We start from the raw sequence: 26,468 nt of genomic DNA, 5'->3' as shown, positions 1-26,468 counted from the left end.
CAATCGTGTCAGTAGAAGAAACAGCCACAGATACAATATCAAGATTTATCAAAAGAAGCTCCAAGATCAGCGAACTAGGGCGCATGTCGATGAACCATTGAACCAGGGGATCGAGCTTCAAGTTGCAATTCGAGCTCTCTGTCCAATTGAATCGATGTCGGAGGGAAGCCTGACTGTGGGTTAAAAAAAAACTCCAGGCCTGGCGGAAGGCGAAACAGCTCTAGACTTAACAGGGCCAACATGATAGGCGCTGGGTTGGAAACAGTGCCTGAATGAGTCTGGACTCTTTTACACGACGCAAGAAGTTGGGGTTCTGGGCTGTCCATGCTCCAATAGTCGGACCTATCTAGCGCCAGTTCAGAGTGAAATTCGGTGACATTACCTGTCAAAGTGCCATATGTGGGAGCTGACGGATTCCGGAAGCATTGTGGCGCACGAAAGGATCGGCGTCAACACGTCACAACAGTGATTACCCGAACTACTCTGCCTCAGAAAGGAGGATGGACCACGAATCCGTCTTCGTCGCACCAGAGGGCGTCTATACTTTATCAGAAGAGCACAAGCCACCTCCGGTGCTTGCAAATTTGCCAAGCACTCAACAAGTGTACCCCACTCGGTTGAGCTCTATACTTGTCAGGTTTCCTGCACACAAGGCCGGGGGACCTGGGCTGACACTGGGACTCCTTGGAGGGAACAAGTCTAAAGAGGTTGAAAAAAGGGAAAGGGGTGCACCTATCAATGGAGCTGAGGACAGCATGTCAAGCTCCGAACAAGGCGACGAAAACTCTGCAGATGCAAATGATCCCGATCGTGACCGAGACAGCGCGCCAATGCATTCCCAGACCCCTGCGTTGTTCTCCCCTGGACCCGAGTCTAATATAAATAAGAAGAAGTCTACGCGGAGACCAAAGAATAATATTGGAACCACTTCATCGAGTTTCGTCACTAGACTTCAGACATCTGGCAGCCTCAGCAAACAATTATCCAATAAAGTAGGGGATGTAACATTCCTGTTTTGCAATTCTGCAAAGACTTTCTTTTGGACTGAAATGGGATCCAAGGCCAAGGTTTGAATCTGCCTATAGTCCTTGCCTTATAAACTTCATTGGCCCAAATCGGTTTCAGGATCCACTGGCCCGAATAACATTTTCTGCTCACCCAACTTGTCATGCTATCAATCAATCCACAGCTAGTCACCTCTCTGTCGATATAGTCATTGGCTTCAATACTGGAGATTTAATATGGTTCGGTGCGCTTCCCTGTGCTGTCAGCAAAGTCGAAATACACATGATTCCAGTGTAGATCCTATGTCATCCCGTTATGTCCGACTTAATAAGGGCGGATGCATAACATCATCCCCCTGTACCGCCGTCCACTGGGTACCTCACTCCCGCTCCCTTTTCATGGTTTCTCATGCAGACGGGTCAATAATTGTATACGACAAGGAACGCGAGGATTCAAATTTCACCCCAAAGGATCCAAATACTGTTCTATCCCATGCAGACTTCATGTATGAGCATGGTAGCGAATCCTCAAAACAAGGACCCGGGGATTCTGGCCCACCAAGGAGCCTCCCTGACTCATCTCTTTTGCTCGATATAGTTGTCACTCCTGGACCATCGGGGAACTTTTCTAGTGGAAACGTACTTGGTGTACCAACCAAAGATAAGGTTCTCAAGAATCCTATCAGCCACTGGAAGGTGTCCCGTAAAGCCATCCAATGTGAAGCCAGGTTATTTTTATTGCATTATCCCCTTTTAATGGAGAGTCCCCGCCCCTTATAGGTTTTTCGTTCTCGCCAGATATGAGACATGTCGCTGTGGGAAGTGAAGACGGGTGTCTCCGAGTTATAGATGCTTTATCGGAGCGGTATGTGCATCCCGTTATCGCTACCCGCCCCCCTGGCTTAATCATGTGCCAGATTGCTTGACACTTATACATCATACTTCGGTTCTATATCCTGCGTGGCGTGGAGTCCGGAGGGGCGGTATATATTGGTGATTTCCCTGATTTCCGTCATAACAACGGTCCATTCCTCAATTCTCGTCACTGGCAGACCGGAGGACAAGATGACTTGTTGACTATTTACGCCCCTTTCGAGCAAAGGGTGGTTGCTAGATGCCAAGGACATTCATCATTTGTTGCGGGGATCTCCTTTGACCCTCTACGATGCAATAGCCGGACATACCGATTTGCAAGTGTTGGGGAGGATAACAAGTTGATTTTTGTATGTTTCAATTGAAGGGATATATTCTTATAACTAATATACTATTGCCTTCAGTGGGATTTCTCTGGCGGTGCGCTCCACAGACCAAAGGTGCAGGTGAGCCATTCACTCCCGCGATGACTTCAGCACGCGGGGTCAAACCGGCATTCTCATTAGAATGGTCACCAAGCTCGGTTGTCACTATCGTCTACGATATCCTTAGGGCTTCGCCGTCGGGATACCACCGAAGCGTCCTCTCCCCAAAGAGAGCCGTTAGATGGCCATCCTTACTTTCACCCTGCACCGTCGCGAAATGAAGTGGCAGTTCTTCAGCCAGTCTTGGTGAGCCGTGCGATCAAACCCTCTCGAACCCATCCTCACTTGGGCGTATAGACGAAGTTAATAGATGGAGATTTACTGTCGGGACTCTTATTCCTTCCCACTGGACTTTTCACCATTGGACGAACGGGATCGATGAAGCTTTGGTCACGACCGTTGCCGCTTAAGACCCAGCGACAACTTCGGCTGAAAGAGAGGGAAAAGGAGCGGGAAAACAATCACGAGCCGATAACAGTGTCATAAAGACGTTTCTTTAAGCTAGACAAGCATAAACGTGATCTAACACCAAATCTGAACCCACATCGGTGTCTGCGTGTCACACCGCTGTAGCCACTAGAACATGAAGATGTACAGTCAATGAGGATCGCGAAGCTGGCTATTACGAATTCATTTGGAAATCGGAGCACTTACAAGTACAGCATACTACAGCTACTACAAAACGAAGGCCGAGAACAAACGCATAAGGTTAGGAAATATGATACCAACAAAGGTAAACCGATTTGGGGTTCAGCTCCGACGCTTTGCCGAGCCGCTTGCCTTGAATTTTGACCCTGGTGCAATCCCACTCTTCGTTGGCGTGGCTGCCAACGAGCTTCGGGCAGACGGAGCAATGGAGGATCGCGCGGCAGACGATCCTGCTGGATCGGGACCATCAAGTTCCTCTCTCATCATCACCCTCGCTTGCGCAAAGAATAGAACACATTCCCGCTTAGAGATGTTCACGATTTCATACTGGTTGCCTGTGAATTGAGGTTTGAATGATCGCAGTACAAGTACGACATGAGTAGATCCCTCACCTCGGGGAACCAAAAAAGTGCCACCTGGTGCAAGTATGTATGACTCAGAATGTATGCGCGCCCTGACTGCTCCAGTATGACAGAAAAACACCTGCAAAGATGAGCATAAACGACATTAGATTGTTGGTGCACGGAACAATGACATACAAATGTGTTGTCTCTGGCCCCCTTCAGAGGCTTCTTGCCACCAACAGGTATGGTGATTACCCCAGAAGCAATGAAATCTCCATCCAAAAAAACTTTTTGGAATGCAAAATGACCAGATGGTACCTCGCCCGGTTCCATATTCCTCGCGGTAACTGCCACACCTGAGGGATGAACCATGTTTAGTGGTATCGTCAGTTGCAGTGCCAACCACTTACGCCGTGTAATTTCTGCACCAGTGTCGAAGTCTAATGTAGGGCCTTGTAAAGGTGTGTCCGCATCCCAACCCTCCTCCGGAGGCACCAGATCATGTGGGCTGTCAACCCGATCCTTTGAGGGAGGTGGGCGACTTCCAGATTGAGAACGCCCATGTCGCTTGCGCTTGCGCCCAGCAACTCCAAGAGGCTCATGAAATTCTGGAGGTAACTCATATAACGTTTTCACGACCGGACATGGTGCAGGTCCATTCTCGGAACGACCAAGGATCAATCTTTCTCCGCGCCAATACTCTAAAGGCCTGAATCGTCTACGAGTTCCACGTCGCAGCCCGTCCTCGGTATATGTCGTGCCTTCGGAATAAATGAGCCAATCTAAGGGTCGTGCAAAGTAGACACCTCACTTTCAACCGTTGTCAGTTTCGATTTTGACTTCTTTTTCCTCTTCATCGGGCCAGACTTGACTTTCCCTTTCCCCTTTGGCTTGGACGGAGCTTCCTCCCTAACGTCATCACCGATTCCATTCGATGCGCCAGAATCAGCGGGATGTTCTCCTTCCCCCTCTTCCTCGACAGGACTTAAAGCTTTCTTCGAGTGTCTACTAGTGGGGTTTTCCTTCTTCCTTTGTTTTGAATGGCGAGCAACAAGTAACCGGTCTTCATCCACCTCCATGAATTTATCACTCTGCTTACTGAGAATGGGCTCCTCGTCACCTGATGGATAGTCACCATAGTTGTCCGCATGAACGGGATCAGAATCCTCTGACGCCTCCTTTCCCCTCCTGCTGCTCTTGGAAGGTGATGGACGCCCCTCACCGTCACTGACAACAAAAGAACGGGATGTATTTGCAGAAGGCCTCTTCAATTTGAAATTCCTATGGGGAGGTGGATAATCCTCCTCATCGGATGTATCGTGGACTCTCCCGGGTATCCGGGATGTGGATACTGATGGAGAAGCGGTGGGGGTCGGAATCATATTGTGGGCATTGTCGGGACTGGAATCCGAGTCAGGAGCCGGCAACGAGGGGAATTTGCGCGATTTCCGAGATGCGACTCCTGTTGACGGGGAAGGGGCGACTGGTTCTGGAGAATTCATCCTCCCGAAGGGGGGCGAGTGGTCATACATGTCCATGGACTCGTCAGAATCGGATCCGACGTGCTGTGGAGGGCTTGGACTTGGATGACGTGCTGGAGCAGGCTTAGGCTTTGGTCTCGGTCGGCTGCTATTGAAGCTCCGACTTAGATCCGAGGATACTCTGCGAGATAAATGTGAAGATGAAGGGACTGGGGAAGGTATGGAGTCAAAATCGGTGGTATAAGAACGATCGACACGTCGGTTCAAAACACTCAAGTGACCCATACTCGAAGGAGCAGGCCCTAGTCACGTTAAGTAAATAAATCAGTGTGCTCAAAAACAAAGACCTACTAGGCAACGAAGCAATGAATGCAGAAGGAGTCGGCGCTTCTGCGGTGTCTGGAAGCAAGACAAACGTCAGAGTCCTTCCGTAAAGTTTGAGGATGATGCCGGAGAATCACCTTCTGCAAGAGACATATCACCGGAGCCCAGTCCTGAATTGTTTTGGGATATTCGTTTATTGCGAGGAGTAACAATGGATCGAAGTGGCTGTCGTCGTGGCTCATTCAGCTCGTATACCTTGTCAAAGTCTTCAAATTCATCTTCATCACGATCCACAGCCTTCACAGTCTGACCAGTCCATCTGGCAAACGGGTTTGGTTGAGTGGGTGAGTCATTCCCAGATTAACAACTCACCGCCCTTTCGTCTTCTTATCGTCACTGTATGGCCGAATGGGTTGTGTGCGCTTCCCACTGGGCGTCTTCGCCATTGTCGGGACGCGACGCACTCGGGCGCGCTGGGATTGTTTTGATCAAGTTTGCGTCCGGAAACTGAGGTCATGTGATGTTTTTTCGTTCTCTTGGAAAGTATCGAAGTCTCGCTACATGGTTGAATTCGAAACGCAGATTCCATTATGGACCAAAGGAAGGGGACACAGTTGTCGTTGCTATGTCGGGTGGCGTTGACTCGTCTCTGAGTGCCCAGCTCCTGGCCTGTAAAGACTACGATCTCAGAGCTGTATTCATGCGAAATTGGGACACCCGTGACGAGCGAGCGTCGGATGTTGGATGTGAGTGGGAAAGGGACTGGGAAGATGTTCAGCGCGTTTGTAGATATCTGGGTATCCCCTGCCAGATGGTGTGTCTTGTCATCCGCAAGAGCTCCCCCTGCACTGAATTCAGCCGAATTCAAGATTGATTTGTCCCGGCAGTATTGGACTCGCGTGTTTGAGCCGGCTTTGGACGAATGGGTACGCGGGGCCACACCCAACCCAGACGTTTCATGTAACCGGTAGGTAGCGAATGAAGATATCCATTAATTTGTGCCCACCGGTCTTGAATGTCTTTTTTATGGGGTTAGTGAGATTAAATTTGGTGCTCTATTTGACCGGGTCATTACCTCGCCAAAACAATGGCTGGCTACCGGTGCGTCGTAACTGCGTGTAGAACATTTTATACTGAAGCTCTTGTAGGCCATTATGCGCAAATCGCATGGGGCCGTGACGGCCAGGACTATCGGCCTAAACTCATGCGGGCGAAGGACCCGGTAAAAGACCAAACGTATTACTTGGCATCCGTTACTGAAGCCAAGCTGCGTCAGGTGCGTGTTAGGAGCTATTCAAGGGAAGGGAACCTCAATGGCAATCAGGCGTTATTCCCTGTTGGCCATATGACAAAAGCTGAGGTTCGTGAAGATGCATCAAGATGCAATTTACCTACGGCGACACGAAAGGAAAGCATGGGAATCTGCTTCGTAGGCGAGCGTGGCCATTTTGATGAGTTCCTATGTAAGAAGCTCGAGTGCTTTCCACTCGGTATATCACTAATTTGGATCGGCACAGCGCAGTACATTCAGCCTACCCGTGGAAACATAGTTGACCTGGGAGGAACTATATTGGGTCAACACAATGGCTTGCATCGATACACCATCGGGCAACGTGCCGGACTGGGTGGCCGGAAGAGTCGCACCTTCGTAGCGCAGAAACGGACAGACACCAATGAAATTGTCGTGGTAGATAGAGGGTGAGCAGTTGGTCCACCGAGCAGTTTCGGGGGATGTCTCAAAGTGTGCATGTAGCGATCATCCTGCCTTGATGTGCTCGTCGCTAACAGTGCGTGACTGGCACTGGGTATCGTCAGTGCCTTCTCAACGAATAGACTCGGAGGAAGGCTACCCCGTAATTTGTCAGATACGACATCGAATGCGAGGGATCCCAGCACAGATAAGGCGAAGGCAAGAACCTCCATTTCCGTGTACGTCACCTAATGAAACCATTCACAGGGGCAAGCACTTGTGTGAAATAACGTTTGAAGAGCCAGCCCACGCCGCAACCCCCGGTCAGATTGCTGTGGTATGGGACGGAGATTGGTGTTTGGGATGTGGGCGAATAGACAAAATTCGAACATTACACGGTCCCTCTGAGACTTTTTAGACAGGGTGTTGTAGGTGCTGCACTCCAGATAGGTGTATAATGGATTGGGATTTTTCATTCACTGTTTTTTGTTGTGCTTGCTGCGATTTTTCACTGTCTTTCATGCTCGGTCCAGCTACTACTGTCTGGATCCATATTGTGAATATTCAGTGTTGTGATGGAATGGGTTCTTGCCCTTCTTTGACAAGTATACATGTTTGCCATATGATTTGTTCGTTTTGTGGACGAGGATTCGGCCGAACGTTTTCTACACGTCAACCTTGAGCACAGCCACGAACACATGTTGCAGAAAATTCCCGCTAACTGGTTTCTAGAGTGTACGCTGTGGTGCCTTTTAAATCTGGTACTTCTCTCGCTGTGCACTCTACTCAATCTCAATTTGTCCTTATGTATGTCATTCTTCCATCACAAGACTGAATTTGACTATTGATTACACACATAACGAGAGGTGCTAAGCTACAACACAACCGGAAAAGTCATCATGAGGAGCAAGGTTACAAACGATCACTTTCATGGTCCACGATCCACTGTCTGATAGCAGTGCTGCTCATCTTCACATCCTTGAGTGTAGTCAGATCATCATGATCCAAATTGGACGAGGTAGGTGAGATGACGTTAATAACAAAGGGTTCCAATGGAGGTAGCGACTTCTCCTTGCGGTGCTTCGCAACTGTTCGAAAGTCGATGTCAGAAATAGAGCTCCGAGGGAACCAGAGGTCGTACTAACTGGCAGCTGCTCCTTCTCTCGTTTCATGGCTAAGAACTAGAGCCTGTATATTTGGATCCCATGCCGTTGGGCCGTAAACATCACTTATTGGGACTACGTCATATTCCAGCTTCGGGTTGAATGTTTGGCCAAACCGGCGCACGTTCTCAATGCGGGTTTCAAGACTTTCAAGGACATGAGCATTTGACTTCCTTACAAGAAGGGCCGCATCTTGAGACCCTAAATTAGATCTCGTACGGCAATCGAAGGGAGGTGAAGATACCAGTGACTCCAATGATCACTTTGCGTGTGGAGATCCATGCGGCTATGCTAACTAATATTTTGTGACCAGAATGCAGGTGATCAAACGTCCCGCCAAGAACTGAGACCTCGTAGCTTGACGGGAGAGACGCAAGGGAGTCGTCAACCCGGTCCGATGTGCCACCGTCAACCTCAATGGGTGGCGGGAATAAGGTCGTGGGCAGAGCAGATATTGGCAAGTCATCAAATGGAATTAGCTCATCTACACGGAAGAGTATGAGGATCATGGAATTGGAATTATTCCCGTAGATGGGTACGCGCCGATATCCAAGGCATATACAGCATCCCACTTGGCGAAGTCCGACGTCGGCACGTCCTTAAAGGTGGGTGCTTTCAACACAACATCGACAGACAGCAATATGTTATTTTCAGAGTGAGCAACGCGCGCCGCCTCGACATAGACGTAAACCAGCAGCTTTTGGACGTCCTTCCAATGATGCACAGGGGCCCATCCCCCATTTTCCACGGCATCAAATAGGAGAGAATATATGACGATAAGGAGGGTAGACCGCGTCTGCGACGCTGCCCGAATAATCGACTCGGAAAGATACTGGGGATTTCTTACATATTTGACAGACGGAACAGCGAGAAAGAGGACCGAATGGTGTTGGATAGAACCCATAATGCGTGATGTTCTCACGTGGCTACCCACCAGTCCTGTCAAAGTATCGAAGGGTGTTGTAGCGTGGCGACAACCCCGACAGGTACCGAGACTTCTGAATGAGCACGACCCGGTAATGACACGTTATGTGGTGCAACAGAGAAGCGAGAACAAAGTCCAGGACGTCATGCTTTTCGAATTTCCCACGGTCCAGGTGACCAGCTCTCTTTAGCGGGCCTGGAATGTGCTCAAGAGGGATTCTCAAACTCGGACCGATGTGTAGCAGGTGATAAAGTGAGAGTGTCGGCGAGTGTCTCCACTCGAGGCACTGACCCGCACGTCTCTATCTCTGCTGTCGCTCTGCGACCCTCCTGACAGCGTGCGTTCAGGAGGGGATTCGAGGCCTCTGGGGGTACTGCTTTCTTTCTTTATTGGGACCAGTTGAGGATGACCTGGACACACGTATTCAGGAGATGCACGACTCTTATTGTGCATGATGGCCATCTCAACTCGCTGTCGATTTCGCATTTCGATTGGGGTTGGGGCACAGTGCAGATTCGGCAAGGCCGGGTTCAGCTCTATGCTCCGGACCAAACTCGCCCAGCGTTTATTCGCCGCGTCTGGATTCCATCCCCCGAATACAGTACTGGGACTAAGGGACGCTCTGAGCGAGGGGGAGTGCTGTGTTAACTCATCCGCTCCAAGCGCCTGCCCCAAAGCTTCGTCCATGTCACACCACCCTTTCGTTGCCAGGTTGAGGTTTGCGAAATCTCTGCTTTCCTGTACTCATCCTGCCGCCCCTGCCAACCATCTGCCCATACGCCACGCTGCTCGCACTGCCACCCCTGCCATGAGGTTTACGAAACCTCGGTCTATTTGCTCATGCACTGCCGGTGTTGGAATTGCGCCACGCCCGCGCTCATTCCACACCACCTTGCCTTAGCAGTTCAGCTACTTGAGGATTGCGAAATCTCCGCTCGCCTGTAATTGCTCTGGCTGCTATTTCCCCGCCATGCTTGCGCTGCCGCCGTTGACATTCGCACGAAACTGCCAGGCGAGAACAAGACCGCGCTATTCAGGTCCATGATGGGACTTGCACGCCTCTCCAAGGCGAAGGGAGCTCTGGGCGAGAGAGGGTGTCGAAAAGAAGTTACCACTTGGACCCGCTCAGAGCGCCCTTCGCTCCTGCTTTGTTATCGCCCCTGCCACTATTCAGCCCTGCCTAGTAACCCTCTACCATCATGCCGCCGCCTTGCCACTCAAATTAAGTGAGCGGTCAACTCCAGTGCCAGCTGCCGCGTCGTGCGGAATATGATGCCTTCATCGATTATCCATGGAGGACTGCCACTTTGCAGCACTGCCGAAGCAGAGATCAGCTCCGGTGCCTGTTGCCACGGGACGCGATATTGCCAGTAATTCCGGTGCTGACCGCCACGTCATCACGGAATTCATCGATTACACCGAAACACCCTCTGCTATAAGTCCTAAGACAGGCATGCAATCACCATCATTTGACTTTCGCCCTTAACCTAATTCGTTCATTTCTTCAGGTTGGCCTTATGTCATGAATTCATGTTGGATGTTTCTTCGTTTGAGAGGCGATTGGAAATCAACCTCGAAACATGTATTTACACGTGACAATTTTATCTCCAGAGTTGACCGAGCGGTAGCCTGCTGAGCTGGTGCCCCGGGGGTCCTTACTCAAGTTTGCTGGCAGTGGCATTGCAGAAGCCTCTAGCCCTGCCCTGCATCATGTAGGATTACATACTTTTTGCCACGAATAAAGCAGTCCCATCATCGCCACGTTCTGCCCAGGCCCAACCCGTGTCGAGCCTGTTTCACCGACAAATACTAGTTGGCCCGCTCGATAGTGTGCCCCCATGTACTGTTTGATGCCTTCATTCGTTGATTACGTACCCCGCAGTTCCTCCAGAATCAGGACCCTGATGGGTAGAGTTGGGCATGAACTTCACGTGAACCGCGTGAACCAAAGTTCATGAACTTTCAGGGTCCAAGGAGGGTCACACGAACCGTTTGTGAACCGTTCACAATCCGTTCATGAACATTATATTAGGTTACCTAATAGCGCGGGTCCACCGTTTCTCGCTCTCTGATTGGCTCAAGCCTCGCTCTTTAAGGTTTTAGCGTTAACCCCGAGTTGGGGTACCAGTCTAGCTCATCATCCGTATCATCGTCATCTTCACTGTCGAGGTTGCCATAACAGTTATAGGGCTGATATGAGTAGACCAAATCAGCACTGGCTCGAAAGATAAACTGGACATGCATGCATTCGGGGCAACAAGCATGCGATGAGTAGTGTCGGTCAAATTTTGCCGCAGTAGAGTTTTCAGGGATGAGATGACACCAAGATGAGCCACATTACATTTCATAGTCTTCTGTTTGAGCTTATCTGTGGACATGTTCTGCACATGGCAGCAACCAGGATGACTTGACTTACAAACATGAAACATGAGACGACAAATGAGCTGGTTCCGTGCCTTTGGCTGGAACCCGCGAGAGTGTTTGATTGAAGTGAGCATAGTATTCACTCCTCCACCGGTGTCTGTTGTATGCTCTGAAGATAGTTTAACCGAGCAAATGTGATAAGGACGACATCGACACACACCTGCAACATTTGCATCGCTCCAGCCCAACTGCATAGCCTGGACATCCATAACCTTCCCTGTCTGTGTCACATCCACATCCGTTGACCAGTCTATTATCAGAGGGGTGGGCTAAACGGCGGTCTGCGGTGGCTGGGCTAATAGAAAATCTATTGATGTATTGAAGTTTATGAACCAGTTCACGTGAACGGCCGTTCGTGGGAAAGTTCATGACCTGCAGGTTCATGAACCAAAGTTTATGAATGTTCATGAACCGGTTCATGAACCGGCATGTTCATGCCCATCTCTACTGATGGGTAATGCAAGTGGACAACGCGGTGATCGCAGTACCCGCCGCAAATCTGGAGAAATGATAGAGTTAGAGCTCAGCCTTCGCTGCGCGAAAGAATGAATTGTGAGATAGGGGGATATTTCGGACAGTGGTGGTGCATGATCGGAGCTAGCTTGATCAACGCGCTGCAGCTGGCACAGTCTACTGCAAGACTGCAATTTCAGCCATCCTCAAAGAAAAAAAATCTGTCCAATGAGGAGTTTGAGATTCAACCACAATTCTCCGTGAATTGAAGCGCCGATTGCTTATACAATTATTGCTGGTCTGCATTTTTTAGCTTCAGGAGGTAGCAGCTGAAGCGAAATACCACGAGCGCGACATAGAACGACACACAGTACTGTCCAGTAAGTGTTGCGGGTACGTTGGGCATTTTCATCGACAAATCGCACGCGGCCAATAAGCAAAAGCAAGTTCGATTCTCAACAATACATGGCAAAGTCCGACCCTTGGTGCCACATGATCAAGAAAATATTCACTTGATCACCTGATTCTTGATCTTGTCTTGTTGCAAATGCATAAATTCGTACAATGTAGTCTAGCCAGAAAAACGCTCAAATGAAGAACTGATGCTGATTCGTGATCCTATCCCAGAAGGACTCAATTGCCACATGTCCACTGTGCCATTCCCGCTGTCACTTCCGGCCTCGCTTGACGTGTCCCAAAACAGCTCCGAGGAAATAACGCTGCCCTCTATATCAGACTCCTCCATGGTGTGATGTTGTTCCGTCGTTTCTCCCACTGCGTCGAAGATAGGGGACGCAAATGATTCAGTAATTTCATGGCCACGTTGACCCAGCGGGGAAGCGTAGAAAGATGCGGAGAAATCAAGAGTCGGCATGTCAAACTCCATTTGATCCATTGCGGGCGAAGGATAGAAGGATGAATCAATAGACTGGGCGACAGGTTCTGTGGGCTCTTTCGGAATGGACGTTATGCGACACCACCCAGCACCGGCGTCACCAATGACTTCTCTCAGCATTTCCTCGGTCCACCCGTCCAGATGGACGTTGATCATGCGGCACAGACCGTCCCCCACTATATCAAGACAATCAACGGTCGCTCCATTGGCCCAAACGTTCACCCTGTCAAGGCGGCGGAATAAACTGGCAACTCTAATAGAGTGTTGCTCGAACGAGTTGTGTATGTCAAGTGCCTTTGAATACGTGTCGCTGTCGACCAACGGCTCCAATGGAGCTCTAGCGCCATTGGGGGCGAGAGGAATCGAGAGTGTGGTGATATAGGGAGCGGAAGGGGACTCGGAGAAGTATTGGGAAGGTTCAACCCTGGGAACTGGTCCTCCAACGGTGGAGAGGAGAGAAACAACAGGGGTGATGTTGATTGGCTTCATTTCCTTTCGGATCGTGGTCTTGTTCTCCTTCGCCCTGTTCACTGGAGAACGAATGCGGACGTCATTTTTAAATCTGAAGTCAACATCAGCTTCAAAGAACGCCCTTCCGGCCACTGGGACGTTTTGGACAAGATTCTGAAAGATGGGTCTTCCATTTGAGAAGTTCCTTGCGGTACCAAGCCCAACTTGTGCCACAGATCTGTTCAGCACGATGGGTCCACGGGGCATGAACGGAGCTCCGAAGGGCTTCGAAAGGGCTATTCTGGAAGGCAGCGATAGGGACGACTGAAGGGGAACACTTGCTGAAACGTGAGCACTACGAGTACTGGAGAACCCATAACTTAGAGGCGTAGTTGCTACGCCTCGAGCCGAAAGAAAGCGTGAGAACAGGCGCGACAGTGATTTCTGCAATGAATGAGAAACATTGCGAGGCGAGGACGTAGCAGTCGTTTGCACAAATGCATTGGTTGGCGACCTTGCGATGGATGGAGTGTGGAAGGATGCCGCCCCACGTGGGCGCACGGCGGCCTTTGTGGCCTGGAACACCCCTCTCGATGCTAAAAGCATCATGGACGACGGACACAGCGACTTCAACTTCACTCTGGAAGCGGTTGCGTCCAAGTTGCGTCGGCAAGCGATTAGTGGGTGCGCAATCTGACCCACGTGATAAATATTTCGGCACCGGAAGCAGATTGGAATACTTATTCATGGTTTCTTTCGACGCCCGATTAGTGAGTTCATCCTCATCTGCAACGCGATAATGGTAGAACCGCCCATGCAAGTGCCAACGGATTTTCGCCCCGACAATACCGAGCCCCCGTACTGGAAATTCCCTCCTTTCCCTCAGATCGAGGGTAGAAATGTCTTGTCATTCAAGGATTTCAGGCCAGCTGGTCTTCGCATAGTACATGATGATGATGAAGAGGAAGTGGATGGATTAGGCATTCCAACAGCAACTCTGAGGGTAACTCACGATCCAGACAAACCAAGGAGAAAGAGGAGAAAAGGCGGCCGCAGTAATGGCACTACAGAACGACCACCTTGGAATGAAGAATGGGCCGAGTTAAAACAGAAGCCTCCACGCTTCGACCCGTGAGTGTGTGATTGTGTCTAATAGCTCTCCCTTTTCTAATTTATCTGGCTCTAGTTTGCATGATCGACATGATCGCATGGATCAGGCGGATAGTGAGTTCCAACTTGGCAGAGTTTTTCCGCCTCTCATTCTCACTTTTTATAATGAGGTAAGCTTTTTTCAGCCTATATAATATCCAATTAACCCCTCCTTTTAGTTCCGTTTTTTCATTGGGCTCACGGACACTACGGCATATGACAAGAAACCCAAACGATCTAATGAGGCCTCTGAGCAGCGACCAGCCGACGACCCCGAAACGCCTGGCGATGCAGAAGGTGCTGACGATGGTTCAATGACAGATGACGAAGGTCCTCCAGCTGTTTCCGATGACCCATTCGATCACACCAAAACATCTCCATACGACCTTGATGTCAGGGTAAAAGAGGATCGCATGTCACTCTTCTTGGATAATCCTGAAAGGGCCGTAAAGGTTTTCTTCTCATCGCATTTCTTTCTCCGCGGACTCTCTTTTGGGGAACAGTCTGTTATGTGCGCCCCAATGGTTGTTCGCTTTTTCTTGGAATTTCTTCTTCGTCATGAGGTGATCCCTGAGCTTAGTGGTGTGCTCAAACGGGCGGTCGAAGCCACTACATTGGCGAGCGACCAATTACCTAGGACGAGGAAGGTGTCTTGGAGCTTCCCCGATGCTTGGGGAGTCGCTTGTAAGGATCTTTTTGGAACATTAGATCCTCCAGCTTGGGGTATTGAAGGGGATGAGATTTTCGAGACCTCTGAGCCACAAGGTCGTATTATGGAGATTGATCCCGATGTGCCCGCTCCAGAGCTCCTGGAGACTCTCGAAATATCAGGTGCATCCGCCACTGAGGTTCTAGAGGATGCAACCAATAGGGACCTCGCTGGCAAGTTTTCGGGTTTAAACGTTCGCGATGGAGATTCAGAATCCCCTGCTGGAGATATTTTGGGTCCCAAGGACCCCTGGAAAGAGCATGAAAATTCCGGGGCTTCTGCCACCGACGAAGAACTCATGGGTTGGAATGACATCGACGCAGAACCGACTTGGGGTGCTCCGTTGCCAAGAGCCAATATCTTCCCTTTCGTCGGACCATCTTCCTTCGTCTATACGCACATTGCAATCCGGGCAGAACGTTCGAACCGTGAAATCGTCGCTGTATATCCCCCAGTTATTGCCTCTAAGAATCCGCCAGGCAACGTCTCTCTTTTTCACGCCAATCTCGCATCTGTAGTCCTCAAGCCTTGGGACTCACAGAAGGACGACCCTGATATCCCTCGTCCAACGATTATATGCGACAACGCCAAGTCTCAGGGGTATTTGGCACAGCATGATCCTCTTAAGGACAATATTACCGTCTTGGTTGCTCCTTCTGCGATCGAAGGCATGAGTTCGGGAATGTGCATTGGAGGTGTTTTTGTCCAGGTCATTCAACGTCCTGAGACCATAGCCGATAAAAAACCGTCTAAAAAACCGTCTAAACTCGACGGACGCATGTGGTGGTACGCCGAGGCAGTCACTGAAGTCTTCCCTTGCTTTTGGGAACGCTACAAGCTCCCCTAAATGACGCCTCGATTCCATTTGATGTAACGCTCCAACTTTACACTAAAGAGCTTCCAAACTGTATCTGTTCGCTATCTAGACTGTTACAACAACCATCTTGTAAATACATTTCAACAGCGTGCCATTCCTTAAGACATTTTTTCATCAAGAATTTCAGGCTCGTGGTCTTCGTCGTCGATACCAGTGTCTTGAACGCTGATGCCTAAATCTCCGTACAAACGTGCAACGACCCGAGAGCGTAAGGCGAAACCTTCCGTTGACTCGTCTGATGGCATTCCTTGAGCCAAAGATATCGGGTCTTCGTCAAGCTTTACAATGGTCGCCTGGAGTAAATATTCGCCGGGGGTTTCCTCAGCGTTCGACTGGTCGACCTCGACGGTAGTCCCGTTCCCAACAGCATTCGTACTCAAGTACTTCTGGGCCTCCACTTGGGCAAGCTCCTTGCACTTGCAGATTTTCAGAAGATGGTATGGAGAATCCTCATCCTGGAGCATGATGTGCGCTATTGACGCAGACTGATACTTCGATAACAGAAGCGTGTTGACTAGAGAGTCTTGAATAAGAAACGAATCCCATCTCTAAAGGAAATCACTTACATTTGACGGGACCAGTTATATCTGTGTCATGAGCGTAGACTGCGTACGCATCATAGGGACCTTCACTCTCTCCATTCGTTCGACACCTCCTGAAAAGGACATTGAACTTATGAACACATTATCAAACAGGCACAATAAGCACTTAAACTTTATCCAAATACAGCCCTGGCGTGCAGACCAGATCATCAGCTCTGTTATGGGATCTCTTGGCATCTTCGGGCCAACAACCTCCAGCACATCCGCGAAGAGGGGCCGCAGTACTCCAAAGGTACGCTCGAGATCAAAGCTTGTGTCAACAAACACCGCACCAATAACGGCTTCAAATAGATCACTTAGAGGTTTGGGTGGATCATAGTTCCATGTTTCTACGACCAGCTGGGCATAGGGAACATTCCCCGATTGTTCAATATATGAACGAATCGAACTCTCTAGTTTAGACGATGCTGAAAGCATGTATTTGTGAAGAGACAGTGACCGAACCGATAACGTAGCAAGAGTTGGATTGCAAACACTGCGGCTCTTCGCCCATGTAATCTGCCCAGGTGTGGCTTCCGGGTAGGCGAGGAACAGATATTGGGTGACAAGCAAGTCGATCACCTGGTTGGAAAGAGTTAGTAAGATGGTGAGGTTCCAGGTTCGAAACTTGCCGCTGTGTAAGTGGCCGCGTCAGCGTCGAATTACTGAGGAAACCGAGCACTTACCGTCACCCAAAAATTCGAGGCGCTGATATGACACGTTTTTCGCGAACGTCGGATGGGTCAAAGCCTCAAGCAACAGATGCCGATGTTTGAAAGAGTAACCAAGGGACATCTCCAGAGGACGGAGCACTCCAGCACGGCGCTCATCCTCTTGGGCGCCAGTAAGAGTATAGCCACGCATCGGCCAAGGTGTCTCGCCGCCAAAGCACAATCCCAATCTAGTCCCAGTGTATAGCGCTAAATCAATGCCACCACACAAGAAGCTCGCTGATAAGATGTGAGAATCAGCCGCGTGTTTAACGAACGAAAATCACACCTCCCGTGAGTGCCTCCATAACATCGCCCATGCTCTTCCTATTCAGCTTCTTCGACAGGAAATGTTGGCCTTTATCATCCGTAACAATTCGAGAGGACTCGGGCGGGGACCATTTAGGAATAATGTTCTCAGCTATTAGATATGTCTGCAAATGGATCTCTCGCGCCCGACTCAACAAGAACCGGTTATTCACTGAGTTACTCTTGAGTATGTCCAGCTGCCCTTCGTGCCGATAAGGGTACTTATTGAAGACATGAACATTCGTAGCAAGTTTCAGCACTGCATCGCCCATTGTTTCCAAACGCTGGAAGCTGTAGTTCGCACCGGCCGCGGGTATCGTCAAAGCCTCCAACAAATGTGGAATGTCGATCCCTTTTAAATCTAAGTCGTGGCAGAGTTTTCGGGTTCGATGAAGGTCATTGACGTGTTGGACGATCGCTGGCAATAATCTAAATAACTTGTATACGTGCAACGGCGTGGTGGTGGATTGGCAAACACTTTGAGGAACGAAGAATATTTTCTCTTTCACTGGTGGCGCCGAGGAATGCCCTGGAAACACACGATGAAGTGTGGAGGACATTCTTATGTGGGGCTTGAGCTGTGCCAACTCTAGCAGTGGCTGATCGTCTGGGATGTATTCTGCAGGTAGTCGACGTCGTCCCTCCCAAAATCCCTTGTATGACATATACGCCCTCTCTCTGCTGTTTTCAGGAGGGAGAGATAGCGGACTTAGGTCGTCCCTCACTGCGACCAAGGTGAAGTAGTGCCCCATTTCACCATAGATCTTAAGAGCGAGATCCGCGCTTGGCACGACAGAAAAGGGAGGCCGGCATTTGGGGGATATTTCAAGCAGTTTCCGAATTGCATCGTAATCTACCCCCAATTGATCAATGGGCACAAGGAAGAAAGGAAGATCTTTGGCATCCAACTCCTGATGGCCAGTCGACATTGCAACCAACCTGGCAGTGTATCGGCCCATGTAACGCATAGCCTCCTCTTTCTCTTGATTGCGATCCCATGTCAATTTTGTGGAATATGCGAGCTCAACTTTCACGTTCGAATCCCCAATGGTGGGGAACACATTGCTAAACGGTGTCAATTGTTCGCATGACACCAACCCCATCAGCCGGCACTCGCCATACGCTAATTGATGCAGCCATAAGCCATCTCCAGTGGGGTCCCAGACGTTGCCGAAGGCATCATGTAGGAGTACATCTAGCTCAGGTGGCATATCAGATGTCTTCGCCATGCCTCGACCATCTGCATCGACCGCATCGTCGCCCTCCTGGAGTCGACCGGGAAGAAGTCTGTCATCGAAGATTTCCAATGAACAGAGTCTCTGCATAGCTATAAAGGCCACAGAACTTTTTGCCGATTTTTTCCCACGACGAATGGGTCCTTGAAAAATGCGATCTTTCAGGTCTAATGGAAGAGCAGAAGGGAGTGTCACTTGAGCTTGGAAAAAGCCTTCACTCAGACAGTTGACTTTCCATTCGGGCTTGAAAACGGGGCAGAAGCTATCTCGTTTAACCATGGAACACAAGGTAGAAAGAAGAGGGATGGAGGAATAAGAGGTTAAAGTGGATCCGGTCGATGGAATGGTATAAATTTCGTTTGTGGTGTTGAAGTCATCCTCTTCAACTTGGCCGTCGTCCACATCATCGAGAGCCGATGCAGGGGAACGATTGCGATACCTCCTTTTGAGCTCATTTTCGGCACTATACATCCGCCCATAGCCAAGAATACTAAGCCCACTGTGGGCTTCTTCCATTACGACATACACAGAATCCTGTCGTCGTGCCCTCCCACGCGACTGGATGTATCCTACCAAAGTCTTCAAATGATCAAATCGGACAATGATATTGCAAGCCTGGAAGTCGAGACCCTCTTCTGCCACATCCGTTGCTACGATGAGATTCAAAGCACCACTTCTGAATTGAGAGACGATTTCATGTTGAAGCTTGAAGTGCATCCCAGCACCAGATTGCTCGGCATAACGGCCACTGGAGATCCCATGCCCAGTCAAAGAAGCACAACGAATCCAATCTCTTGTCTCAGGGATCCGCTGGATTGCCCAAGCCAAGATGGCAGCAATATGCCGCTGCTCAGCGAATATAATGCTTTGGAATGTCTCGGATCGAGCGGAGATGAGAAGTTCAATGAGAGCGATTAGTTTTGGAGACATCCACGAGACCTCGAATGGTTGGTCATCCTGGAATCGTGCTGCATGACGATCGTAGATTTCCATCGCACGTCGGAAGCCAGAATCGTCGCGTGCGGGGGAAGGATATGGTTCATCAGAGCTTCTCCTTTCAAGCTCAATAAGCGCAGCGTCAGGGACTTCCTTTGTGTCTATCGCCTTTTTTAACTCGACAAAAACCCAATAATCCGCAGCGTAAGGACCAAGAGCGGCGAACAGCGCCTGATATTTCCCCAACCGCCTATTGATGTCCCCGAAGCTATCCAAAGAATCGAGAAATTCCGCAGTCTCATTCCAAAGCCAGGAAGTCTCATAGCCCGGCCACAACTCGGGAACCGGCTCGGCACACCGAGCATAGGAAACTCTATGCTCTCTTGGCCTCGGAGTATGAGCTGACAGCTCATCCGAGTTCTGCTTGACTGCTACCACGCGAGCGTTTGTGTTAGCCTCAAGCATCCTTTTGCACTGCTTCAGGATCCTCTTAGCAGTGGGCGATATTTCATTCACCTACCGGAGAGATTTATCAGGATTTTTTGGGTTCCAAATAGGACTAGCAGTCAAGCCGAAAATCTTAGGCCGTTGGTCAGGGGAACATCTAGAGTAATGATCTGCCATGATTTGAGCGTAAGGATGCCTCTTTTGGCAGTGGTGGACCTCATCAAATATTAAAAGTGAAACCTGTCAAAACGTCGGCATGGCCATCATCCAGAAATATGAGTAAGGCTAGCTCACAGCCCCTTCTTACCTTATCCAAACTCCAATGGGCGTGGGTGAGGACATTGTAAAGGATCTGAAAATTACTGAGGATTAGCTATTCAAAGGCTGATAGGGAGACATAATTCGTGTACCTGTGGGGTCATAACTAATACCTGGGGTCAAAAATGAGTGTAAACAATGCCTTCAGCACGTACATATACTTACTTCATGTTTCTCGAATTCGGCAGTCCAGGCAGTCCGGTCCCAATTATCGACACCAAGATCGCCAAAATATCCCTTAACGGACAGAGCCGTGTTATTTCGGAAGACAGTAGCCTGTTGCTCCACCAAAGGGACCTTCGGTACGAGAAAGACTACCTGAGATCGCAAAAGCGTATCAAGGCACCATGAACTTGAATGACATTGGTCACAATACAAACCTTTTTCCCGTCATTCTCTGGCTGGACACAAATCCACTTCGTAAGCATCACAGCGATGAAAGTCTTTCCCGACCCAGTGTCCATTGCACACAAAAGATTCTCCTCTATAGCTCGCTCGAAAATTTCGGTTTGATACGCTCGGGGTACGAAAGACGGAATTTGGGGCTCAATTTCTGCCATTTCAACTTGGGGAACGAGATCCTCCGATCGATGTGACCCCAAGCGCTCGGAAAGGCGGTAATTCAATCGGGGATAACCGAGATCGGTCGATGGTCGTGACATTAAACGCCCAAACTGCGCAGCTCGAAGGGTCTCTGTACCTTTCTAATCACAGCGAGGCCCCATTGCCCCCATCACCTCAGGCCAAAACATGGCTATAAACCCAGACGAAGATACGGAATTGTACGAGACCCAAGACTTGAAATGCGTCATGAGTGGCTAACGTTGCAACGAATCATGGTGAAGCAATGACGCGCTGCGCCAGCATGGGATAATCCCACCAAAGCCACCAAGATTACCAACTCCGTCCCCTCCATCGTCGCCCAGTCTCTTTGCAAAACTGCATTCAGCCGCAACTGTGGAGGAGGTGGATCTATTGGGAGAAAATGCTGTTGATTCAGATGAAGAAAGACTCATCGAATCCTACAGACGTCAAAGAATCGCAGAATTGAGGAAAGAATCTATGGCATCTAGGCGGTTCGGCTCCGTCATACCCATTGGGCGAGCTGAATACACTCGTGAAGTGACCGACGCCAGCAAGGAGCCTGAGCCAGATGAAGACGAAAAGGATCCATCGGAAGAAGTTCTGAAGGGTACTCCTGTTATATGCTTTCTATACCAAGAAGGGTGCGTTTGAGGACCTAACAGCTATGTGAACCTGCTATATATATCACATAGGAATGAGCCTGCGAATGTACGCCTCGCTTCACAATTAAGCACCATTGCAACCAAGTACCCACGAACCAAGATCGTCTCGATCGTGGGAAACAAATGCATTGAAAATTATCCCGATCGCCACCTCCCCAGTCTATTCCTCTACCGCAATGGATCATTGCGCCGGCAGTTCATCGCTTACGGGAAAGATCGAGAACGACCAGTCGAAGGTGTGCAGCTCCCTGTGCCGATAGTATTCGTGCTTGCCTAACTGCTCTTCCAATGGGACTTAGATTTAGAAGTCCTCCTTATAGCGACGAATATGATTGATCCTCACAAAGCGTTGCCTGTGGACCCTGCGGGAAAAGAGAACAATACCAGTCACTCAGAGGACGAGAGTGGCGACGAAGAAGACCGTCCGCCATTTGGGTCGAAACTTGGGGCGAATAAGAACATCAGAAGCGCCGGCAGCAAAAACGTCCGATCCAAAAGCATTCGCACCGGAACCGTCGGAAGGGAAGACGAGGATGATTCAGACTTTGACATATAACTCTGGTGGTTTCTAAACTAGCATCTTATAGTATAGTCTAGCAGCCCAGATAATCCTACTGCTTGATAAAAAAATTTTGGGCAGGGGGCGACGTTACAGTTTTAGGACAAGTCCTCATGTCCAACATGTGCCACGCATGAGCACTCACATGGATATCTTGACCCTGTTGCTACCTTTACCAGCAGCCACTTTCCATATATACCGTGAGCAGTCCTGTGTCATTAAACGTAGAGCATCGCGGCTTTACGGGAAGTGAGGGTGACCGTGGAACTGCTACGTGCTTGGTATCAGTGAATTGTTGCAAAAAAAAACGCGGAAACGCAAGAGGGAGTGTGGCAATTGGACGTAGAGGCCTGAGACGATTGTGGATGCGATCCCATCAAGTTGAGCAACGTGAGCTAGGTAGGTTTTGTGTGGGTCGGCGCTAGCGTAGCATGCAACCAAGGGTGGTATACGTTATGTAAATGGAAATGATAAATGATACTGACCCCAGTCTCAACTGAGGGGAAAAGGGAATTGAATGGATGGAATCTCCCGAGAAAGCAAAGAATAAGTGGGGCCGTGGGAACGTGGCTATGCAAACTCAGAACCAGCCTCTCTTTAACGGGCACATTTCTTGCATATAAAAGCGCACGGACGTTGACCCAAAACCATAGAGGCTGGGATCCTGCCTACCGAATCATCATGCATGTAGTCACGAGTTCCGCTACACTGGGAGGTTGCCATATTCAAAACCCCGTTCTAACCCTTATTTCGCACATTCAGCCCTCCGTCCTTCATGAACCTGCAATTCACGAGCCCACGTGTCAATACATCTGCACGGAGAAACATGGAGAGTTCCACGACACATTCGATTTAAATTTCGCATTCCCGCGCGTATACAAAGTTAAACACAGTTCTAAGGCCACCTAACGCGCGTGCGAGGTTTACCGCAACGCAGCTGAGGAGATTGTCTGTTGCAGTTAGTGGAGCGCACGAGGGCTAAGCGCTTGCGCACACGCATTGTTTGTAGTCACTGGCAGCCAACGTGGGACAAGTCACTTGGACATAATCGACCACGGGGTTATCTGGGGCAATGAAAATCATGATTTCCATTTTACAGAAAAAAAAAAGAGCTCACCCCAACCAAAACCGTTCTTAGACATAATGTCAAAGTGAGCAGAGTATCCATATGCGTTCACGCCGCCAGGGTTGGGGCACCATTGTTGATTACCATTGTAAGGACACAAATTGGTGATCATCACAATGATGCTTTGACCTGCGCCCCCTCCCGTGCCGCAGGTGCTGCAAGGAGACTTTCCTGTGCTTGTGAGCTACTCAGAGCATCCTGTTAGTATCTAAACGAATCCTGATCTGTCCCTAGATTACCTTGAAGCATAATCCGCATCCCTTTCCACACCAAGTTGCCCCCCCAGCGTCAAAAATCCCTTGCGATGCGCTTTCTCGCCAGAGTTAGCCATCTTTGTGACCCAAGCCAAACTAGACCTACGCGGCGGTATAAACTCCAGTGGAAATCCCATTTTGCCAAGCGAAGGGCCCGCTGCTATTGCCGCATCCGCAAGCACCTATTTGGACCGCTCACTTGTACAGGTAGCTGGACAAGTTCAAAATCTCCCAAACCTTCCGTGCCATCGTAATAGCGCTATAAGATGCGAAAGATGTGGTTCGTCATAACATCATTCATATAGTTCCAGCACATGGACGAACCGTCGTTGTGGCTTGGGCCGCGAACACACAGGATATAGAAGCGAGCACAAGAAAGATAGTTTTGAGGACCATTGGTGCCTTTATCGATGCATCCCAGCCTGTCGCTTCACTTTTATAATCTTTCGCCTTGACAGGGACGAGGTGTTAGAACTCCTTTATGGGGATAACAAACCGTCTGGGGTCAGTGCTTGAACGTTTAGCCTACAGTGTGATCCGCAGCAAAACCGACATGTTTCCACTGGCGTTGCCCCGTGTCGGTATTCTCCCAAAAATGGCATCTTTCGTAACAGCTGCGTTGTGGCTGCACCAATGGCCATGACAACCACCGGAGAGGGCTGGTGATTACGACTGGCGTTGACCGCCAAGAGATCAAGGCGACGCAGGCCTCCCGGGCAGTTTTATAGCCCGACGGACAAGGACCTTATCAGTGACACTCAAATAGACGGGTTGAATGAGATTTAAGGGGCCGGCCTTAACCCTGGATAAGAATGCTTTATTGGAGGATAACGTTGCGTTCGGCTCCATTTCGTAGAAATCACCGATGAGTGGCGTTAGTACAGCTGTAATAAACAAGAGCTTTGAAATCGAAGCGGCTAATTCACTTCCTCCGAGGATACCCCAAAAGCAGCACTAGTCCGAGGGTAGCAGCAATCGGGTCCGGGTTGGATACCATTGGCATTATCCTGGCGGCGATGATAGAATGCAATCTTATCCCCCGCGTTCTGCGTGAGATACTATGTATACAATAGACACAGGCTTCAAGAAGCAAATCACATTCTAGGCACCTGGTCACAAGAGAGAAGACGCGGCAAGGAGCCGAAAATGTATCCGTGTGATCAGGATACAGCGAAAAATTACTGATCACAACGGCGTTCGACGAGCACGAGTGGCGTGGCTACCACTCTGACGGTTGCTTCGCTGTTGTGCCCGGCGCAACGCCGGCGATTCGCTTTGGTAAGCTACGTTCTTTGATTAGGAATGAACCGATGTGTACCATCCAGTAGTCAGGGAGATCGTGATTTCCTTCTACATACAGTTAACCATGCGACGTTGTTACTTGCACAGCAGGTCATTCCTGTCTCGTAATCACCTTTTTCTGACACTTTTGCCGATTGTTTACTACACCATCGATAGAACGCACATTAGACCGGGGCTGAATCTCAATTAGAGGGCCGAGCAAACTGAATTATCGTCTAAGGATGGAAAGCATCTGTCAGCGGGTATAGATCGATGAAAACGGACGCGAGAGACCAGCAAACTACCAGCAGAGCACTAAGCACAGGACATGGACAGAAAGGTGGAAAGGGACGCGATTGACAAGGTTGCATTAAACAGCACCTAACATCGCGAGTGAGATCGCAGCACAAGAGAGGAGGCCACGTGATGAGAACGGGAGCATTACCTGCACAGCAGAGTCACTTCCCCAGCCCACAACCCCCGCTACTCCGTAGCGGGTCCTGTAAATTTAGGCCCCATGCTATGCACAGGGTCCCCTGTAACCTAAGGTCCTCTTTTCCCATTACACTCCCTTATAACTCCGTTAGTTAACACCCAGTCGTCTCCGTACGACTTCTGCGTGGAAAACACAGTTGTGAAGAATCTGAACACAGAAGGGGAAAAGTGTTTAACGCAAAGAACGAAGACATATCCATATCCAAAACCAAACGTCGAAAGGCAGTTGTGAGGAGAGTGGCCGACAGGTGGGTTATTACGTAACTTGTAACGCTGAAAACGTGCGAATATTTTCTCTGGTCATTCATTTATCTCGGTTATATCGGTTATTTCTTCTCTCCAGTACAACACTCATGCATGTCACTGTTCGAGTACGGCAGCGAGGCTAGGAGGGGGAGATGAATAAGTGATGACGAAGGGAGTTGTAAGATGAAAGCAGTGTGATGAGTAGACAAAGGAAAGCTCTTATACATCGAAGGGGCCGGGGATGCTATCTGCTTGAAAGTATTGTAAGTCTTTTGGATTAAAATTTATGCTAAATTAATGCATGCACGCTGTGCAGGTTTGGCGAGGCAAGGCGAGCACTCTAGTGTGATTACATTTGGAAACCGCACAATTCCCACGGTGTAACGTTGGAAGTGACCTTGTGTCAGGGCTCGGTCCTCAATCAGGGACAGCCCGACCTCAGTCCTAGGTGTGTGCAGTGTTCCGGGTGGTTGGGCGCTAGACCCTGTCCTCAGCTCCTCAAACTCACTGAAGGGACTAAGCGGGGATTGAGTTGTCATGTATTACAGAGGGTAACTACAACTTGCCTAAGTGGGGATTGAGTTGAGAAGAAGGGTAAGTTTCCCTATTCCCCGCTTGGCTACTATAAAAAGGAAGTGTACTGTACAGTTCATAACGTGATTCCGGGTAGAAGCCGAGCATGTTCCCGCGACTCGGAAAAGGTGTCACATGGGTTAAGGCGAGTTGCTCGCCTTAACCCACGTGACTTTTCCCGCGGGCTCACATGCGGGTTGAAGTTGTGAGAGGTATGTAGGGATGGGGAGGTCTGGGAAGGTGGTTCTGGGGTGTGGTTGGGTGCCCTGACAGCGGGGTCAGGGGCCGATCCCTGACATCACCCCCCCTCTATGCCA

At 49.6% G+C, this 26,468-nt stretch overlaps 12 protein-coding genes across 12 annotated transcripts; 4 read left to right on the top strand and 8 right to left on the bottom strand.

Annotated features, from left to right (window-relative positions):
- The first annotated feature begins 443 nt into the window (after positions 1-443).
- On the top strand, positions 444-2,929 carry EI90DRAFT_3028460 (WD40-repeat-containing domain protein). Its single transcript, XM_039058064.1, has 9 exons — positions 444-1,067; positions 1,126-1,249; positions 1,303-1,722; positions 1,785-1,869; positions 1,922-1,997; positions 2,057-2,227; positions 2,282-2,323; positions 2,384-2,548; positions 2,600-2,929. The coding sequence occupies exons 1-9, from the start codon at positions 501-503 to the stop codon at positions 2,786-2,788; spliced, it is 1,839 nt and encodes a 612-aa protein (XP_038924042.1). The 5' UTR covers positions 444-500; the 3' UTR covers positions 2,789-2,929.
- Positions 2,763-4,642, bottom strand: EI90DRAFT_3028459 (Mif2/CENP-C like-domain-containing protein). The gene is made up of 5 exons (XM_039058063.1): positions 4,106-4,642; positions 3,705-4,055; positions 3,490-3,650; positions 3,343-3,433; positions 2,763-3,285 (listed from the first exon to the last, which is right to left on the bottom strand). Exons 1-5 carry the CDS (start codon positions 4,371-4,373, stop codon positions 3,053-3,055), a joined length of 1,104 nt encoding a protein of 367 aa, XP_038924041.1. The 5' UTR covers positions 4,374-4,642; the 3' UTR covers positions 2,763-3,052.
- Positions 4,643-5,724: 1,082 nt separating this feature from the next.
- EI90DRAFT_3143299 (tRNA-specific 2-thiouridylase) lies at positions 5,725-7,207 on the top strand (the record flags this gene model as incomplete). Its single annotated transcript, XM_039065003.1, has 8 exons — positions 5,725-5,913; positions 5,969-6,066; positions 6,136-6,200; positions 6,248-6,375; positions 6,424-6,562; positions 6,617-6,797; positions 6,853-7,026; positions 7,057-7,207. 8 exons carry the CDS (start codon positions 5,725-5,727, stop codon positions 7,205-7,207), a joined length of 1,125 nt encoding a protein of 374 aa, XP_038924040.1.
- Positions 7,208-7,701: 494 nt separating this feature from the next.
- EI90DRAFT_3114871 (uncharacterized protein) lies at positions 7,702-8,461 on the bottom strand (the record flags this gene model as incomplete). The annotated part of the gene is made up of 3 exons (XM_039062719.1): positions 7,702-7,877; positions 7,935-8,144; positions 8,197-8,461. The coding sequence occupies 3 exons, from the start codon at positions 8,459-8,461 to the stop codon at positions 7,702-7,704; spliced, it is 651 nt and encodes a 216-aa protein (XP_038924039.1).
- Positions 8,462-9,042: 581 nt separating this feature from the next.
- On the bottom strand, positions 9,043-9,866 carry EI90DRAFT_52016 (uncharacterized protein). Its single transcript, XM_039067724.1, has one exon. It carries the CDS (start codon positions 9,562-9,564, stop codon positions 9,097-9,099), a length of 468 nt encoding a protein of 155 aa, XP_038924038.1. The 5' UTR covers positions 9,565-9,866; the 3' UTR covers positions 9,043-9,096.
- An 818-nt stretch (positions 9,867-10,684) lies between these two features.
- EI90DRAFT_52046 (uncharacterized protein) lies at positions 10,685-11,682 on the bottom strand. The gene has a single exon (XM_039067725.1). It carries the CDS (start codon positions 11,508-11,510, stop codon positions 11,007-11,009), a length of 504 nt encoding a protein of 167 aa, XP_038924037.1. The 5' UTR covers positions 11,511-11,682; the 3' UTR covers positions 10,685-11,006.
- A 549-nt stretch (positions 11,683-12,231) lies between these two features.
- Positions 12,232-13,755, bottom strand: EI90DRAFT_3028447 (uncharacterized protein). The gene has a single exon (XM_039058062.1). It carries the CDS (start codon positions 13,706-13,708, stop codon positions 12,326-12,328), a length of 1,383 nt encoding a protein of 460 aa, XP_038924036.1. The 5' UTR covers positions 13,709-13,755; the 3' UTR covers positions 12,232-12,325.
- Positions 13,756-13,878: 123 nt separating this feature from the next.
- On the top strand, positions 13,879-15,981 carry EI90DRAFT_3149555 (uncharacterized protein). The gene is made up of 3 exons (XM_039065595.1): positions 13,879-14,230; positions 14,286-14,379; positions 14,428-15,981. Exons 1-3 carry the CDS (start codon positions 13,899-13,901, stop codon positions 15,802-15,804), a joined length of 1,803 nt encoding a protein of 600 aa, XP_038924035.1. The 5' UTR covers positions 13,879-13,898; the 3' UTR covers positions 15,805-15,981.
- EI90DRAFT_3284602 (uncharacterized protein) lies at positions 15,782-20,834 on the bottom strand (the record flags this gene model as incomplete). Its single annotated transcript, XM_039066933.1, has 10 exons — positions 15,782-16,348; positions 16,401-16,489; positions 16,543-16,999; positions 17,102-17,365; positions 17,415-20,071; positions 20,126-20,292; positions 20,360-20,404; positions 20,463-20,483; positions 20,536-20,688; positions 20,751-20,834. The coding sequence occupies 10 exons, from the start codon at positions 20,832-20,834 to the stop codon at positions 15,933-15,935; spliced, it is 4,353 nt and encodes a 1,450-aa protein (XP_038924034.1). The 3' UTR covers positions 15,782-15,932.
- Positions 20,835-21,315: 481 nt separating this feature from the next.
- EI90DRAFT_3028438 (uncharacterized protein) lies at positions 21,316-22,185 on the top strand. Its single transcript, XM_039058061.1, has 3 exons — positions 21,316-21,596; positions 21,648-21,853; positions 21,917-22,185. Exons 1-3 carry the CDS (start codon positions 21,433-21,435, stop codon positions 22,171-22,173), a joined length of 627 nt encoding a protein of 208 aa, XP_038924033.1. The 5' UTR covers positions 21,316-21,432; the 3' UTR covers positions 22,174-22,185.
- A 969-nt stretch (positions 22,186-23,154) lies between these two features.
- On the bottom strand, positions 23,155-23,952 carry EI90DRAFT_2901902 (glycoside hydrolase; the record flags this gene model as incomplete). The annotated part of the gene is made up of 6 exons (XM_039054075.1): positions 23,155-23,240; positions 23,294-23,486; positions 23,542-23,611; positions 23,663-23,738; positions 23,794-23,815; positions 23,881-23,952. The coding sequence occupies 6 exons, from the start codon at positions 23,950-23,952 to the stop codon at positions 23,155-23,157; spliced, it is 519 nt and encodes a 172-aa protein (XP_038924032.1).
- A 1,343-nt stretch (positions 23,953-25,295) lies between these two features.
- Positions 25,296-25,847, bottom strand: EI90DRAFT_3028429 (uncharacterized protein). Its single transcript, XM_039058060.1, has 3 exons — positions 25,676-25,847; positions 25,470-25,580; positions 25,296-25,385 (listed from the first exon to the last, which is right to left on the bottom strand). Exons 1-3 carry the CDS (start codon positions 25,803-25,805, stop codon positions 25,381-25,383), a joined length of 246 nt encoding a protein of 81 aa, XP_038924031.1. The 5' UTR covers positions 25,806-25,847; the 3' UTR covers positions 25,296-25,380.
- Between the last annotated feature and the right edge of the window lie 621 nt (positions 25,848-26,468).

This window comes from Cantharellus anzutake, assembly GCF_015039405.1.
Source record: "Cantharellus anzutake strain C23 chromosome Unknown EI90scaffold_1, whole genome shotgun sequence".
Taxonomy (NCBI): Eukaryota; Fungi; Basidiomycota; class Agaricomycetes; order Cantharellales; family Hydnaceae; genus Cantharellus; species Cantharellus anzutake.
The sequence above is the reverse complement of the archived record's forward strand: the minus strand, read 5'-3'. Positions and strand labels throughout refer to the sequence as shown.

Coding starts and splice junctions, on each gene's coding strand:
- EI90DRAFT_3028429 (XM_039058060.1), bottom strand. CDS start 25,805: ATGTATAAGAGCTTTCCTTTGTCTACTCATCACACTGCTTTCATCTTA. Junction 25,581..25,675: donor TGACATGCATGAGTGTTGTA/CTGGAGAGAAGA, acceptor GTAATAACCCAC/CTGTCGGCCACTCTCCTCAC.
- EI90DRAFT_52016 (XM_039067724.1), bottom strand. CDS start 9,564: ATGGACGAAGCTTTGGGGCAGGCGCTTGGAGCGGATGAGTTAACACAG.
- EI90DRAFT_3028459 (XM_039058063.1), bottom strand. CDS start 4,373: ATGGAGGTGGATGAAGACCGGTTACTTGTTGCTCGCCATTCAAAACAA. Junction 3,651..3,704: donor TGGTGCAGAAATTACACGGC/GTAAGTGGTTGG, acceptor TTCATCCCTCAG/GTGTGGCAGTTACCGCGAGG. Junction 3,434..3,489: donor GGGCCAGAGACAACACATTT/GTATGTCATTGT, acceptor TCATCTTTGCAG/GTGTTTTTCTGTCATACTGG.
- EI90DRAFT_52046 (XM_039067725.1), bottom strand. CDS start 11,510: ATGGATGTCCAGGCTATGCAGTTGGGCTGGAGCGATGCAAATGTTGCA.
- EI90DRAFT_3028438 (XM_039058061.1), top strand. CDS start 21,433: ATGGCATCTAGGCGGTTCGGCTCCGTCATACCCATTGGGCGAGCTGAA. Junction 21,597..21,647: donor TGCTTTCTATACCAAGAAGG/GTGCGTTTGAGG, acceptor TATATCACATAG/GAATGAGCCTGCGAATGTAC. Junction 21,854..21,916: donor TCGAGAACGACCAGTCGAAG/GTGTGCAGCTCC, acceptor AATGGGACTTAG/ATTTAGAAGTCCTCCTTATA.
- EI90DRAFT_3028447 (XM_039058062.1), bottom strand. CDS start 13,708: ATGATGCTTTTAGCATCGAGAGGGGTGTTCCAGGCCACAAAGGCCGCC.
- EI90DRAFT_3149555 (XM_039065595.1), top strand. CDS start 13,899: ATGGTAGAACCGCCCATGCAAGTGCCAACGGATTTTCGCCCCGACAAT. Junction 14,231..14,285: donor AAGCCTCCACGCTTCGACCC/GTGAGTGTGTGA, acceptor ATCTGGCTCTAG/TTTGCATGATCGACATGATC. Junction 14,380..14,427: donor TTCTCACTTTTTATAATGAG/GTAAGCTTTTTT, acceptor CCCTCCTTTTAG/TTCCGTTTTTTCATTGGGCT.
- EI90DRAFT_3028460 (XM_039058064.1), top strand. CDS start 501: ATGGACCACGAATCCGTCTTCGTCGCACCAGAGGGCGTCTATACTTTA. Junction 1,068..1,125: donor AAATGGGATCCAAGGCCAAG/GTTTGAATCTGC, acceptor AATCGGTTTCAG/GATCCACTGGCCCGAATAAC. Junction 1,870..1,921: donor ATAGATGCTTTATCGGAGCG/GTATGTGCATCC, acceptor ATCATGTGCCAG/ATTGCTTGACACTTATACAT.